Consider the following 13891-nt stretch of genomic DNA (forward strand, 5'->3'; position numbering starts at 1 on the left):
ACACTTCTACATATTGTTCAGTGCCCAAGAAAAAGTGGTTACTGATGTGATATTCTGCTGAAAAACAATCTTAAATACCATGTAATAGCACAGAGCTATTGGCACATTTGTAACGAACTGAAAAATATGATGATTTATATTAATGGGTCTCTTTTCTCACCGGCTGACCCCAATTGGCTTACATATCCAGTTAAAACACCAGAATTCATAAAGCCTAACAATTAAAAACCAAATTAAAACAAATACAATAAATAAAAATAAAGGGCAAGTATGTAAGTCCCACCTACTAAAAAAGGTCATTGAAGGCCAAAGTCCTTGGTGTCGAGGAATGTCTTTGCCTGGCACCAAAGATGAATAAAGATGGTACCAGGTATGCCTCCCTGGGGAGACTGTTCGACTTGGATGAGGAGGTACAGAGCATGCTTATCAAATTTGCAGATGATACAAAGTTCGGGGGTATAGCTAATACCGTGGAAGACAGAAACAAAATTCAAAGGAACCTTGATAGGCTGGAGCATTGGGCTGAAAACAACAGAATGAAATTCAACAGGGATAAATGCAAAGTTCTACACTTAGAAAAAATAAATAAAATGCACAGTTATAAGATGCGCAATACTTGGCTCAGCAATACGACATGCGAGAAGGATCTTGGAATTGTCGATCACAAGCCGAATATGAGCCAACAGTGTGATGTGGCAGCAAAAAAGGCAAATACTATATTGGCCTGCATTAACAGAAGGATAGTTTCCAAATTGTGTGAAGTATTAGTTCCCCTCTATTCAGCACTGGTTAGACCTCATCTTGAATACTGCGTCCAGTTCTGGTCTCCGCACTTCAAGAAGGATGCAGACAAACTGAAACAGGTTCAGAGGAGGGCAACAAGGATGATCAGGGGACTGGGAACAAAGCCCTATGAGGAGAGACTGAAAGAACTAGGCATGTTTAGCCTGGAGAAGGGAAGACTGAGGGGAGATATGATAGCACTGTTCAAGCACATGAAAGGTTGTCACATAGAGGAGGGCCGGGATCTCTTCTCAATCGTCCCAGAGTGCAGGACACGGAATAATGGGCTCAAGTTGCAGGAAGCCAGATATTGACTGAACATCAGGAAAAACTTCCTAACTGTTAGAGCCATACGCAATGGAACCAATTACCTAGAGAGGTAGTGGGCTCTCCGACACTGGAGGCATTCAAGAGGCAGCTGGACAGCCATCTGTCGGGGATCCTTTGATTTGGATTCCTGCATTGAGCAGGGAGTTGGACTTGATGTCCTTATAGGCCCCTTCCAACTCTATTATTCTATGATTCTATGAACCAGGGGGCCACCAATGAAAAGGCCCTTTCTCGTGTTGCCAGTGTCTGAACCACATGTGGAGGATGCACACACTGAAGAGGGGCTTCCAATGCCAATTGCAGGGTCCAGGTTGGTTCACATGGGGAAAGGCAATCTTCAAGGTTGGGGCCCTGAGCTGCATAAGGCTTTATAAGTCAAAACCAGCACTTTGAAATGAGCCCGGAAACTAATTGTAGCCAGTCCAGTTGTGCCAGAATTGGTGTTATATGTTGAGAATGACTTGCCCCTGTCAGCAATCTGGCTGCTAAATTCTGCCCCAGCTGCACTTTCCAAACAATCTTCAAAGGCAGCCCCACATATAACACATTCTGTAGTCTAGAGGTTCTAGAGGTTACCAGAGCATAGACAACATTAGTAAGGCTATCCCTGATCAGAAAAGGGTGCAGCTGGCCCACCAGCCAAAGCTGATGGAAGGCACTCTGTGCCACTGAAGCCACTTGAGCCTCATGTGCCAGCAATGGATCCATGAGTATCCCCAAGTGATCTACCTGCTCCTTCAGAGGGAGTGTGGCCCCATCCCTAACAGCCACCCACTTAGTGCCTCAGTCTTATTTGGATTAAGTTTCAGTTTATTGGCTCTCATTCAGTCCATTACTGAGGCAAGACACTGATCTAGCACATCCACTGCCAGATATGCAGCTTAAAGTGACATGATTCTGAATTTTGGATTGGGTGAGTGTTCCTTATCACTTGAAGATGTATTCTGTGCACGCATCCCTGTTTGAGTAAGTTCCATTGAATACCTTGGGACTTGCTTCTGAGTAAACAATCATAGGATTCCACTATAAATATCTTTAGAGGTTATGTAAATAATAAACATCTTTGACAGTCATGCTTATATAAATATTTCTTCATACTATGTCTTGATACATATTTGATTTCACACTATTGTTGTACATTATTGTTTCTTCTACATTTTAAGTGTGCCCTTCCTTTGGTGGTCATGGTTCCCTTCTGTTGTTTTCATCCTGAGGGGCAGATTAGGCTGAGAGATGGTGCATAGCCCATGGTCACCTGGTAAACTTTATAGCTCATTTCCATTTTAAAAAATTAATTAAAATTATTTATATGCATGCAAAGTTTATGAAGTAGATCCACATAATACAGTAGGGTCCTGCTTCTCGGCGCCCCGCTTCTTGGTGTTCCACTAATACGGCGCCAGTGGGGCGATCAGCTGGACCGGGGGCTGGAGCTCCCCGCGCTCCAGCTGATCTCGCTCCTCTTCCTATGCAATCAGACCCCCGTGCTGCAGCTGATCCCACCGGAGGAGGGGAAGATCAGCTGTAGTGTGCTACAGCTGAACTTCTCCTCCTCTGGCACGATCAGCGGGTTAGGTTCCCCACGCTACAGCTGATCTGCTTTTCGGTGGTTTTTGCTTTTCGGCGGGGGTCTGAAACCTAAACTGCCGTATGAGTGGGGCCCTACTTTACATTTAAAGGACATCCGACTTGCATTTAAAAGACATGACTTCCCCTAAAGAATACTGGGAAGTGTAGTTCCCCCTCAATTATTGTTCCCACTACCCTTAACAAACTACAGTACCCATGATTCTGTGGTGGGATTCATGTGCTTCAAATGTGTGTCTAATGTGCCTTAAATGAATGATGTGGATCTGCCTAGAGATGTACAATTTCTGGGAATTTTGAAGCCATGGGGAAAAAAAACGGTTTCCCCCTGGAAATTTTTGGAAAAATTGAAAAAATGTAGTATTAGCACTTTTTACAGATTGAAAGTCACTTTGTTACTTCAGGAACATAAAATGTAATTATGTACAAGTTGGTCTGGCACAAAATTATCACACTTGGTATATTAAAAGTACATTTTATTCAAACAATTATTACAAATTGAATTTACTTTTTAAATTTTTTACGTTTTTTGGTAACAAATGGATCTACAAGATCCTGAACTGTAAGGAATACCTGAACTGTAAGGAACCTCTTTCGTTTTGCCAGTTTATGAGGAGCAGGCAAAAAACAATTTAAAAAAGAACAGAAGAAACCATCAACATTAATAACAAAGAAAATTATTTTTGTCTCCGCTAGTCCACCACAGTGTCAAGCAAAAATAAAGCATCCATTCCCATAAAAAGAACTGAGAAAAAAAGGGGGGGGGGACCAAAATGCAATGAAACATGTTATTCATTATGCTAAAACAAAACTTTCCATGATCCATTTTTCTTCATTTTTTTCAATTTTTCCAATTTTTTGGGAAAAAACCCAAAAACAGCTTTGGAAAAAAACAGGAATAAACAGTTTTTTTCTGAATTTTTCAGTTTTCCCCCCGGGCCGTCACATCTCTATATCTGCCCTAGGTATGCTGGGCATTCATTTGTGAATTGAAAAGAACAATTTTAAAATATACTTTTTTAAACAGGGAAAGGGCTGTAGCTCAGTGGCGGGGCATATGCTTTGCATGAAAAGGTCCAAAATTCAATTTCTGGAAAACACTATTGCCTGGAATCCTGGAGAGCCAATGCTAGTCCATATGATCAGTACTGAGCTAGATGGTATCAAATGGCCTGAGTCAGTATAAAGTAGATTCCTTTGTTCCTAAAAATGGAAAGAGATCCAAGGGCCACAGTGACTCCAAAATTTATTTATGTATTTTATTTACAACATTTATATACCACTTTATTGTAAAAAATCTCAAAGTGGTTTACAGAAGGAAATGAAACAATAAAATTATTGGTGAAAACAGTTAAAGACAGGTATTTAAAAACATTCAAAATAATAAAACTAACAATGATTTAAAAACAGATAAACACAATAGCTTCTACCTGCCTGGGTAGCCTTGCCTAAACAAAAATGTTTTTAGCAGGTCCTGAAAAAAGTACAATGAAGGTGTCTGCCTAATGTCAATAGGCAGGGAGTTCCAAAACATAGGTGCTGCCACACTAAAGGCCTGATTTCTTACAAGAGCAGAACAAGTACTATGTGGCACCCATAACATGGAAAGCACACCGTGAACTTGGCTTGGTAGCAAACTGACAACCAGTGCAGAGGTATTATGTGTTGACAGGGTCTCACTCTTGTCAGCAATCATGCCACAGCATTCTGCACTAATTGCAGCCCCCATATCAGGTTGCACTGCATGGGAATTTCTGTGATCTTGGCTGACTGGCTGCCAGGATTTTTTTAGTTTGGGTTTTTAGTTAGGAATTCTGACTGGTTGTGAGATGCTGAGTTTTCTGCCCTACTCATGGGAATGTTGTTGTTGTTGGTATGGTATTGCATTTAGGAAATCATCACTGTCGTTTATTTTTATTTTTCTGTTTGCATTTCATTTACCTTTAACCTCACACCCTTACAGCTATAAAAGCAAAAACAGTGGTTCCATGCACTCAGCTCAGTCCCCTTAAACCCACTGATGATGCACCGTGTTGTTTGCATGACGGTTTCTTTCTTGCCAATAGTGGTAAAAGAGAATTCACATACTGGGAAGTGTGGCTGCAGTTGTTGTTGTTCCCAAGCTGCTGTCTGTGAAGGTAGATCAAACCATGTGTGTTTTCTCTCTGTCAATTATTATTCACTGGAATTGGGTTGGCTGCCAAAGTGAGTTTATAGCAGCCCACAAGGTAAACAGAAAAGGGTAGAGAATCTTACTCGTAGGGCTCATCCAGATGACTGCAAAATGTGTGACACACACGTTATGTGTGCTTATTATTTTTTGGTCGTCCAAATGACGTTGCGTGGTGTCACGCATTTTCACGGGTTAAATCCGCTCCTTCCAATACCAGCAAAAATGTGATTTGCTGTTTGAAATCGGGAATTTCATTGGGACTTTATTTTCATTGGGAAACAGCGAACAAAAAGGCAAAAAGTGAGGACTATCAGCTGACAAACTGGATATGGAAACAGTGGATTATCCCGCTCCATTTGGATAAGCCCTTACTAATTTCTCAAACCTCTTTCTGAAATGAAGGGTCAAATCTGTAAAGAAGTTTGGAGCAGCCATGTTAAGTGCAAAGCGTTCCAGGCAGGGGGTTGCCAACCCTGCTTGGATATGGATATATTTGCAGAGGAGCCCTAGTCAAGCTTTACCAACAGCACAATCCAAACTGTATCTACTCAGAAGTAAGTCCCATAGAGTTCTATGGGGCTTAGTAAGTGTGTTTAGAATTGCAGCTTTCAGGGCCATCCACCTTTATTCCTGAGTGCTCCCATCTAACATCTCTACAATACTAGGCTCCTTTCTTCCTACAATGGCCTTTTGGTGACTGATCTGGCATGAGGGCACTTAAACCCTTCTTGCCAGAAGCAAGTAGGCTACATTAAATGTTGCTTACCCAGACTCCCTAAGCAGGTGAGAAGGAATGATCCTGTCACTTCAGCTGGACCTGGGAACACCCTCATTTAGCTATGATTTCTGTCTTAATTTCTAAGCAGAGAAATGTTTTTGTTTGACTTGTATGCTCCAAGCAATTGTGGCTGATGCTTAATGTATCATGCTTAATGACATCGCCAGGGCCCGCCCATGTGATATTACTTGGGCCTGCCCCTCTGACATCCCTACAGCCTGACCATGTGACATCACTATGACCTGCCCTGTGACATCACTAGGGCCCACCCCTGAAATCTCAGGGTTTGGGATGCTTTTGACCTGGCAATCCTAGTTCTCCCTGTAAGCCCCATTGGGTGGGGCCAAAGAAGCTGCATTTCAGGTTTGCCCAGCCCCCTTTATCCATCAGAAGAACCAAAGTCCTGCCAAGGTCAACAGCACAGAAGTCTGGCACCCCAGAAAAGGAGGCCTATGGAAGGATTGTACTTCCTGGTGAAAGTAAACTGGGACATGGTGCAGGCTGGCCTGTGAAACAACAGACCTGAAATAAAGCTACACTTGGAGCAGACCGATTGTAAGTCAGTGCTTTCGTTGACCCCTCAGTCAGCTGTGGGTCCCTGGCAGATATGGAATACCCCTCTTTGGATGGACCCCTTCCCTTGCGTTACAGCACAACATCTAATGACAATATGCAAGGACACCTATTGTCAGCTGCTTTACAAGCAAGGAATGAATGAGGGGTTATAGATTATTTATTTATTTATTATTTGATTTATATCCTGCCCTTCCTCCCGGCAGGAGCCCAGGGCAGCAATGTATTCAGTTTGTGTGTCTTGCATTAACTGATCATTTTTTTTTAATTTCCCTTATATAATGCCTTTGGAACTCTTGTAAAGGGGGGTGTTAGTTGATATTAAACAATAAATACATTAAAAGAGAGAGAACAGCAATAATGCTTTATACTCTCTTAATCATGTAGGCAAACTGATGTTAGACGTTTCAGTTGATTTAACATGAACTGTGAAGAAGAGAAGCTCAGCTTTTCTTCTTTTATAAATATGTAGTTTGAAATCAGCCAAATTATACACATTTGGGAACATTTTCCTAAATTTCACCATATCAAGGCCAAATCTCAAAACTGTTACACAGACAGAATTAGAACATAGGCCCTATTGGGTATTAGAATCAAATGCCATAGATATATATTCCAGCAAATATCTAATTTAATATCTGATGGACATATCACCATTAGTATGGCACCCATAGCTAAAAACTAAGCGCTTTCTGTGTATTTAACTCTTTGGATTGTATCCAAATAGCGCTAAGTCATGGTCCCATCAGTGCAATTTCTGCTTGCACAATGGGATTTCCCCACTCCTCCCTCCGTGTTCCCCAAATCTGTTCTAGGGGTTCCCCCAATCCTCCATCCAGTTTTGGGGAGGATGTGAGGCATGCACAGGGGGAAGTAAGGGCAGTTTGGCAATGGAACCGACTGCCTAGGGAGGTGGTGGGATCCCCTTTGCTGGATGTCTTCAAGCAGAGGCTGGACAGCTATCTGTGGGAGATGTTCTAGCTGTGGATTTCCTGCTGTGAGCAGAGAGTTGGACTCGATGGCCTACAAGGCCCCTTCCAACTCTATGATTCTATGATTCTAAGAGTCCTATTGTACAAGGAGAAATCCTTCTGCTAATGAAATGAGTTATTTGAATACCATCAGTTGTCTTTTTAGGGGATGCTGAATTTTTACATCTGATTTTTGTTTATGGGTTAAAAAGAGAAAAGTTTACTAGTTTCATTTAAAAACAAACATTTTGAAAGCTGCCTTTATTAAACAGTAAATTAATTATAAAATAAGTTCCTGCAGTTCGTTATGAGGCACCTTATTAAATAAAAGTATATGAACTTTATCATGCTATTTCAAGAGAAAACACCAGTATTGCAAAAAATACCTGGCAGAAAGCTCAACTACTGAAATACAAATTAAGTTGATCCATGGATGCAATTGCATTGCACACTCTCTCTTTAGCTTTACTGTCCCCAAACTATCTTTTTCTATGTGTGCAACTCCTGTGGTTTCTGCGTTAAGTGATCTAGTTCTCAACAAGTGCACTAGGGAGTCCTTACAAAGCAGTATTAATTGTCTACTATATAATAGAAGTGATGTGGATTGATCAATGTACCTAATGCAAGTGTTCTCTCTTGTTCAGCACACAAAACACAGATCAGCTTATATAGAAGATCTCTGAGTCTGAAAGACAGCACTTAAATGGGTGAACACTATCAAAATAATGGAAGAGAAACAAGTCAGAGCCAGAAATTTCATTAAACTTGGATCAAAGTGGGCAACCATTCTACATACTGTGCTATTTAGAAGTTGTACATTAATACACTTACATGATGCGATACAACAAACATTTTCAAATTCTGAGCTACAGTAGAGATCATTGTGTGAGAAAGGTACAATTTAAAAGTAAATGTTTTTGCAGCAAGCAAGAAAATTTTGATGTAGAAGTACATTTTGAAACGGATAAAACTATGTCATGGTGACACCCAGGCAGCAACAATCTTTTGAGTAGTGGATGTCCAGGTGCATTATTCCTGTTCCCCATGCACATAACACAATGTAGTAGAGACTTGTAATTGCTGATTTATGCTAATTTCCCTTCTGAAAGAAAATGGAAATTATACAATTATGTTTATCATAAGTAAGAGCCTCTGCTTGGGTCCTCAAATCACATCTTATTTATGCTATTTGTATGGGTGAGGGAGGGGTGTGTTCCTGCTCCTGTGTGAAGAGTATTACTGCCTGGGTAGGCAGCTACACTAGTTCTATGTGAATGGCAAAAATAATGGTGCTCTGAGCTCTATCCCAAATCTACCCTGAACTACTCAGTCCACTAAACCACTCCCCATATAGCCTATTTCCTAAGTTCATCCACCATCCCTTTGTAACAATGCTTTGTAAATAAAGATCAGTGCAAATATACATTAAGAATTGGCTACTAACTACACATTTCTGCAGAAGCTACATTTCTAGTTATAACTGAGAACGAAAGGAGTGGCCCTACCAATTCACAAACTGTTTGCAGATCTCCATTCTGAAAAAGGTTATTGTTCCATTATTCCAATACATATGAAGACCTTAGTCTGAAAGATATGGACATCTTGAGGCCAGACAAAGAATTCAATGTACAGTTAGACCGAAATCCAAGACAATATAGGCAAGCTCAACTCCACTATCATTTCATTTTATTTTTTTTGATGCTTTAACACTCTGGCCCTCACATAAATAAAGCTATAAATAAAGAAACAACCGTACCTTCAAGAACAGCAGTTCTCATTAATCTTCGCTATGTTTGCCCTTTCCTGAAATTATAAAAGGAGGGAACTGAGGCTAAAGAAAGGGCTTTGCCAAAGCCACACAGTGATAGGAACTTGTTTAGCACGTACAGTCATACAACATCTGAATGCAGCCTGTGTGTTAATGAGACTCAGGCTTATTTATTTCTTTTTAAAATTATAAACCATGCTTTCATCCAAAACTGGATTTCAGGGCATTATATGTAGAAATGTAAAACCTACAATACAATATTAGAACAAAGTACAGAATATTAATACTTGTGTCCCTTTCTCCTTCAGTACGGCCACAAGATACTATAAAAACCTGAGCTCCCTTTAAAAAAAACAAATTACAGTTTATCATATCCAAACCTGGTCAAACTGTTGTTTGTTTTAACTATGATTTAAGGGGGGGGATCCAACTTCCAACTGTGATTATGGACCCTTAAAATCTGTTATGACTAACTGAAATTCTGGGTTCATACATAACAAACCACTGTTATTTGGAAATAGATGCAAAAGTGGTATCACAGCCATGCCAGAGAAGAGGGGAGAAATTCATGAGTGAGTAACTCTAAACCAGTTTACCATTACAGTATGTCCAAATAATATACAAAAAACAGAAATCTCTATGTATGGAGGCAATATTAAGATATTCAAAATATCAACTTTGACTTGGTCCTGTGATCAAAATAAATATTTCAGATAATCTAAAACAGATTTGAATAGGAAGAGTTTCAGGGGGTGACTCCAAGGAGTAGCAGCTGTTCCCTTAAAATATTTTCCATTTGCTTTCCTAACTTTTCGCTTTCCCAGCTTTTAGTCACAATATTATTAGGCTGATGGTAACAGGCAGGAGCAAGAAGAGGGATTTTGCAACAGCTATCACCTGTCTTGCATGCACTCTTATCACTCACACAGATTACAGCACGTGGCATGTGAGAAGAGGAAGAGAGTGGGCTCTGGGAACACCAATCACCATCCAGGCTTCAGCCATAATGGACACCCACTGTGGCTTCTTCTGACAGATAACTGCCAAGTAACACTGATGTTAAGAGGCAGGAAAAAGGAGAGGACTTTGCAACACCTGCTGCACATCTCCTGTATACTTACTGCTTATGCTGATCACATCACCTGTGGCACCTGAAGAAAGGTCAGTGGGCTCTTGAATGGCAATCACCATGCAGCCTTTAGACATAAAAGGAGACCAACCACAATGTGGTGGGATGTTGCCACCACCCAACCAACTCCAAAGAGGATTACAGATAAACAGATAAAGTTCCATCGCTACAGGAAAATGAATTTTGCCAAACTCTTCAAATTATTAGATTCCATTCTCAAAACGAGGAACAGCCAAGAAATCAAAGCTGTAAAGCAGAATGATTCCCCCAAGGATGGCAAAATTAACTCCAATCTTTCCGATGTAATGGCACTCTCACCCTCATTGCCTCTTCCTACTGATAGCTTGCCTCAGATACAGTCCTCTAAGCAGCAGGACCCGTGGACTCTTGCACTCCAGGAATCCAAACCATCCCAGAGTCTGGTGCCAGAGGCCAGATGGCGATTAATACTTAACCGCCAAAAGCTAGTTTTATCTAACTATCCTAAACCTTATGGCCATCGCATGGAGACCGAACGCAAAGTTCATCTCCTGAAGACCCTGGAAACCACCACACCAGGTCTCCTCACTTTGGATGATATAAACCATGTAGAATATCTCCATTACAACTCCGTTAACTCTCACATAGTGGTGACCTTCAGCAATCGCAACAAAGCTAGCCTCCATAAACAAAGACAAGCTCCATATAATCGGAATCACAATGCAAAGAATTTTCGAGAACACTGACCGTCCTCGGGCCTTAACCATCTTCTCTCTTCCATTCAACAAAGTGCGTCCAGCAAAGCCAGATCGTGACAGAGTAAATAACCTTATTGACCTGGAAACTGAGCCACTCCCTCCCTCTGCCAAAACTGAAAAGAGACTGGCAAAACCAGAACGTGAGCTGGCAAAGAATCCTATCGAGCTAGAGCCAAGTTAGAGCCTCCCTCTTATAAAGCTCACTTGACTCAGGAGATAGTGATCAATAATGAGCTGGAAGCTCCTGAATATAGCTCTGAAAACAAGGATGAACTGACCCCGTTTAAGGAAGACGAGGAGAGACTATTCGTTGCCTTCAGTGCTCTTCCGTCACTAGCCCAAATGGACATCATTTCTAGACTCCAAAGACTGACAACACATCTTCGAGACAGACTGACGAAATCTGAGCATGACATCTGTTTCAAGATCGAAGAATACCGATCGCCGGAGGTCATCAGCGTGCTGCAAGTTGCCAACACTGAAGGGCCCAAGGTACCAATACAGAATTCTCCTGTGAATAAAGGCACTTCTCTCCTTAAGACTATAGCAGAAATCAACCTTCCAGCATTTAAAATAGTCCAAAAATGCAACCTGAAGAACCCAGTGCGCACATGCCCAATTCCTTCCTAGACTGACATGAGACATCTGGACAAAAGTGAAGAGAGATCTCTGCACAAGGTGACTACCCTAGTGGCCCTTCCTCCTATTCCACCAAAGGTGATAACGTCAAATGTCAGCCGGCTGGTCCCCTCCTTAGAGATAATAAACTCCTCGCCAGCTGAATCAACCCCTCCACCCAGGTCTCTCACTTCCCACAATGCGCCAATTGCTCAACTAAATTCTAGGAGTCAAGCTATTTCAGCTTGACACATCATGAGCCCTTTTACACCCCGGCTTTCAATTCTGTCCTGGAACATCTCTGGATGGATGAATAAAGCCACGGATCCTTCTTTTCTAGACTTTGTGAATAGACATATTATTCTCTTCCAGGAGACGTGGACCAGAGAGGAATTCGAGCTGAATGGCTTTTCCGCCTACTCACTAGAGGCAACGCCAAGTGACAAAGGGGGTTGGCCTAAAGGTGGCCTTAGTGTGCTGGTTGCCACAAATTTATGTGCCACCATCAACAGACTAACCCCTCTTCCTGGGCTAGCCATGTCGTTACTTATGAGATCCAGTCGGGCCAGGCTCTTACTTATAAATGTTTATCTTCCTCCGCTTTGCAAAAAAACTGCAGTAAAAGCCATCAGTCAGAAGTTAGAGCACTATAATCTCAATCTGACCTTGCTATTTCCCGAAGCTGTGGTGATGATCGCTGGTGATTTTAATGCCAGAATAGGCCTGAACGACAAGGCTCTGTATTCCTATTTCCACGAAATTCCACCAGCTCCAGATGAGGCCCTCAATCTTCCGGCCAGACAATCTAAAGACTTAGGATACAACTATGCCAGCTATTGTCTGCTTCAAATGATACATAGATTGAATCTTGTCCTGGTGAACGGCTCAGTGGATGGCGACTGAAGCAGCGAGTATACCTTCCTCTCTGGATCTGGAGCATCCACCATAGACTTTTTTATTGTATCTCCTGATCTGTTAAGTGCAGTATTCAACTGCACAGTAGGCAATCGCATGGAAAGCGACCACCTTCCACTGATCTTATCCCTTTGTTGTGGCAATGTGTTCCCTCGTGCCGACTGGCTTCCGGTTGTGGAACCAGAATACGTAGCAAGAACTGCACGCGTCAAATGGTCAACTAAAATAGAGACGGACCTAAAAGAAATATTACACTCAGCTAGATGCTTTTGTCAGCGCAAGATTATCCTGACAGTGGCTCCCGGTGAAATCCCGCTCGCGGCGTACCAAGATCTGATCACGGATCTTCAAAAATGTTTAATTTCCAAGCTCGCGACAAGGCCACATATTTGTCCGCACAACTCCAAACCCTGGTTTGACCGAGAATGCCTGGACCTGAAAAAACTTCTTATTACGAAATACAGAGCCTACAGAGACAAGAACCTTCCTGCACTTCCCAGAATGCTTAGCACTGAAGAAGAGATATACACTTCTAATCAAGGCAAACAAAAGACTGGCGCAGACCCAGCACTGGCAATTTCTAATTCAGGCCCCTAGGGCTAAAGACTCGGCCACCTTTTGGAGGCTGGTGGCCAGGGGCTGGCCCAAACCCTCTATTAGCCTGGACTACTATATCTCTGTGCAATCTTGGGAACTGCACTTTTACAATATTTACTCAAGGGGACAGAACCGAATTCAACATGTAGAGAATTCGCTAGAGGATTTCCCCGACTGGCCCCAGGTCTCTATTAAGGAAGTCTCAACATTAATTACAAAACTGAAGCCAGGCAAGGCCCCAGGGCCCGATAACATCCCCCCTGAAATATTTAAATCCAACATTGAGTGGTGGGCTCCGGTCCTGGCAGCCCTTTCCACGAACATCAATCGTACTGCCTGTATTCCTGAAGACTGGGGTTTAGCTACTATCACCCCAATTTACAAAAAAGGCAGCCGATCTGATCCAGCTAACTATAGACCTATTAGCTTATTAAACATCGTCAGCAAATTATATGCCACCCATCTACTTGAAAAATTACAAAGCTGGCTGGACCAGGAACACATCTTGGAGGAGGAACAAGCTGGTTTCAGAGTGGAGCACTCCACTATGGATCATGTATTGGTTCTTCAACATCTAGTGGAAAAATATTCCTATAAAAAGGGGGGGGCTCTATACTGCCTTTATAGACTTCAAGTCAGCCTTCGACCTCATTCCCAGATAAGTTCTGAAAAAATTTGAGGCCACCAACATTGACAGACATCTGCTAGCACTCATACGGTGCCTCTACGAAAACACCAAATTACGCATTAGGTGCAACAATGCTGGCAACCTGACCAGGCCTATTGCCACCTTCAAGGGCGTTAAACGGGGTTGCGTCCTAGCCCCCACACTGTTCAACTTTTATATAAATTCCCTGGTCGGATGCTTGGCGCAGGTCCCATCCCACCCTCCTACTCTCTCGAATAAACCCTTGTTTATTCTTCTGTATGCA

The 13891-nt window shown here is 42.1% G+C and overlaps 1 protein-coding gene across 11 annotated transcripts in view; it reads right to left on the bottom strand.

Annotated features, from left to right (window-relative positions):
• NOVA1 (NOVA alternative splicing regulator 1) overlaps positions 1-13891 on the bottom strand; it is a 288715-nt gene that overhangs the window by 105834 nt on the left and 168990 nt on the right. Inside the window, exons 1-2 of one of the 11 annotated variants that reach the window (XM_061611540.1) lie at positions 9889-9942; positions 8952-8998 (exon numbers count right to left, since the gene is read on the bottom strand). The exons of 9 other annotated variants lie outside the window; for them this stretch is intronic. In XM_061611540.1, the coding sequence (XP_061467524.1) occupies positions 8952-8973 (22 nt within the window). In that variant the 5' untranslated portion in view covers positions 8974-8998; positions 9889-9942. Of the gene's footprint in view, positions 1-8951; positions 8999-9888; positions 9943-13891 lie in introns of those variants that run through there. One more of the 11 variants, XM_061611539.1, reaches the window with a different exon arrangement.

The sequence above is a fragment of the Rhineura floridana genome, chromosome 2 (genome assembly GCF_030035675.1).
Source record: "Rhineura floridana isolate rRhiFlo1 chromosome 2, rRhiFlo1.hap2, whole genome shotgun sequence".
NCBI lineage: Eukaryota > Metazoa > Chordata > Lepidosauria > Squamata > Rhineuridae > Rhineura > Rhineura floridana.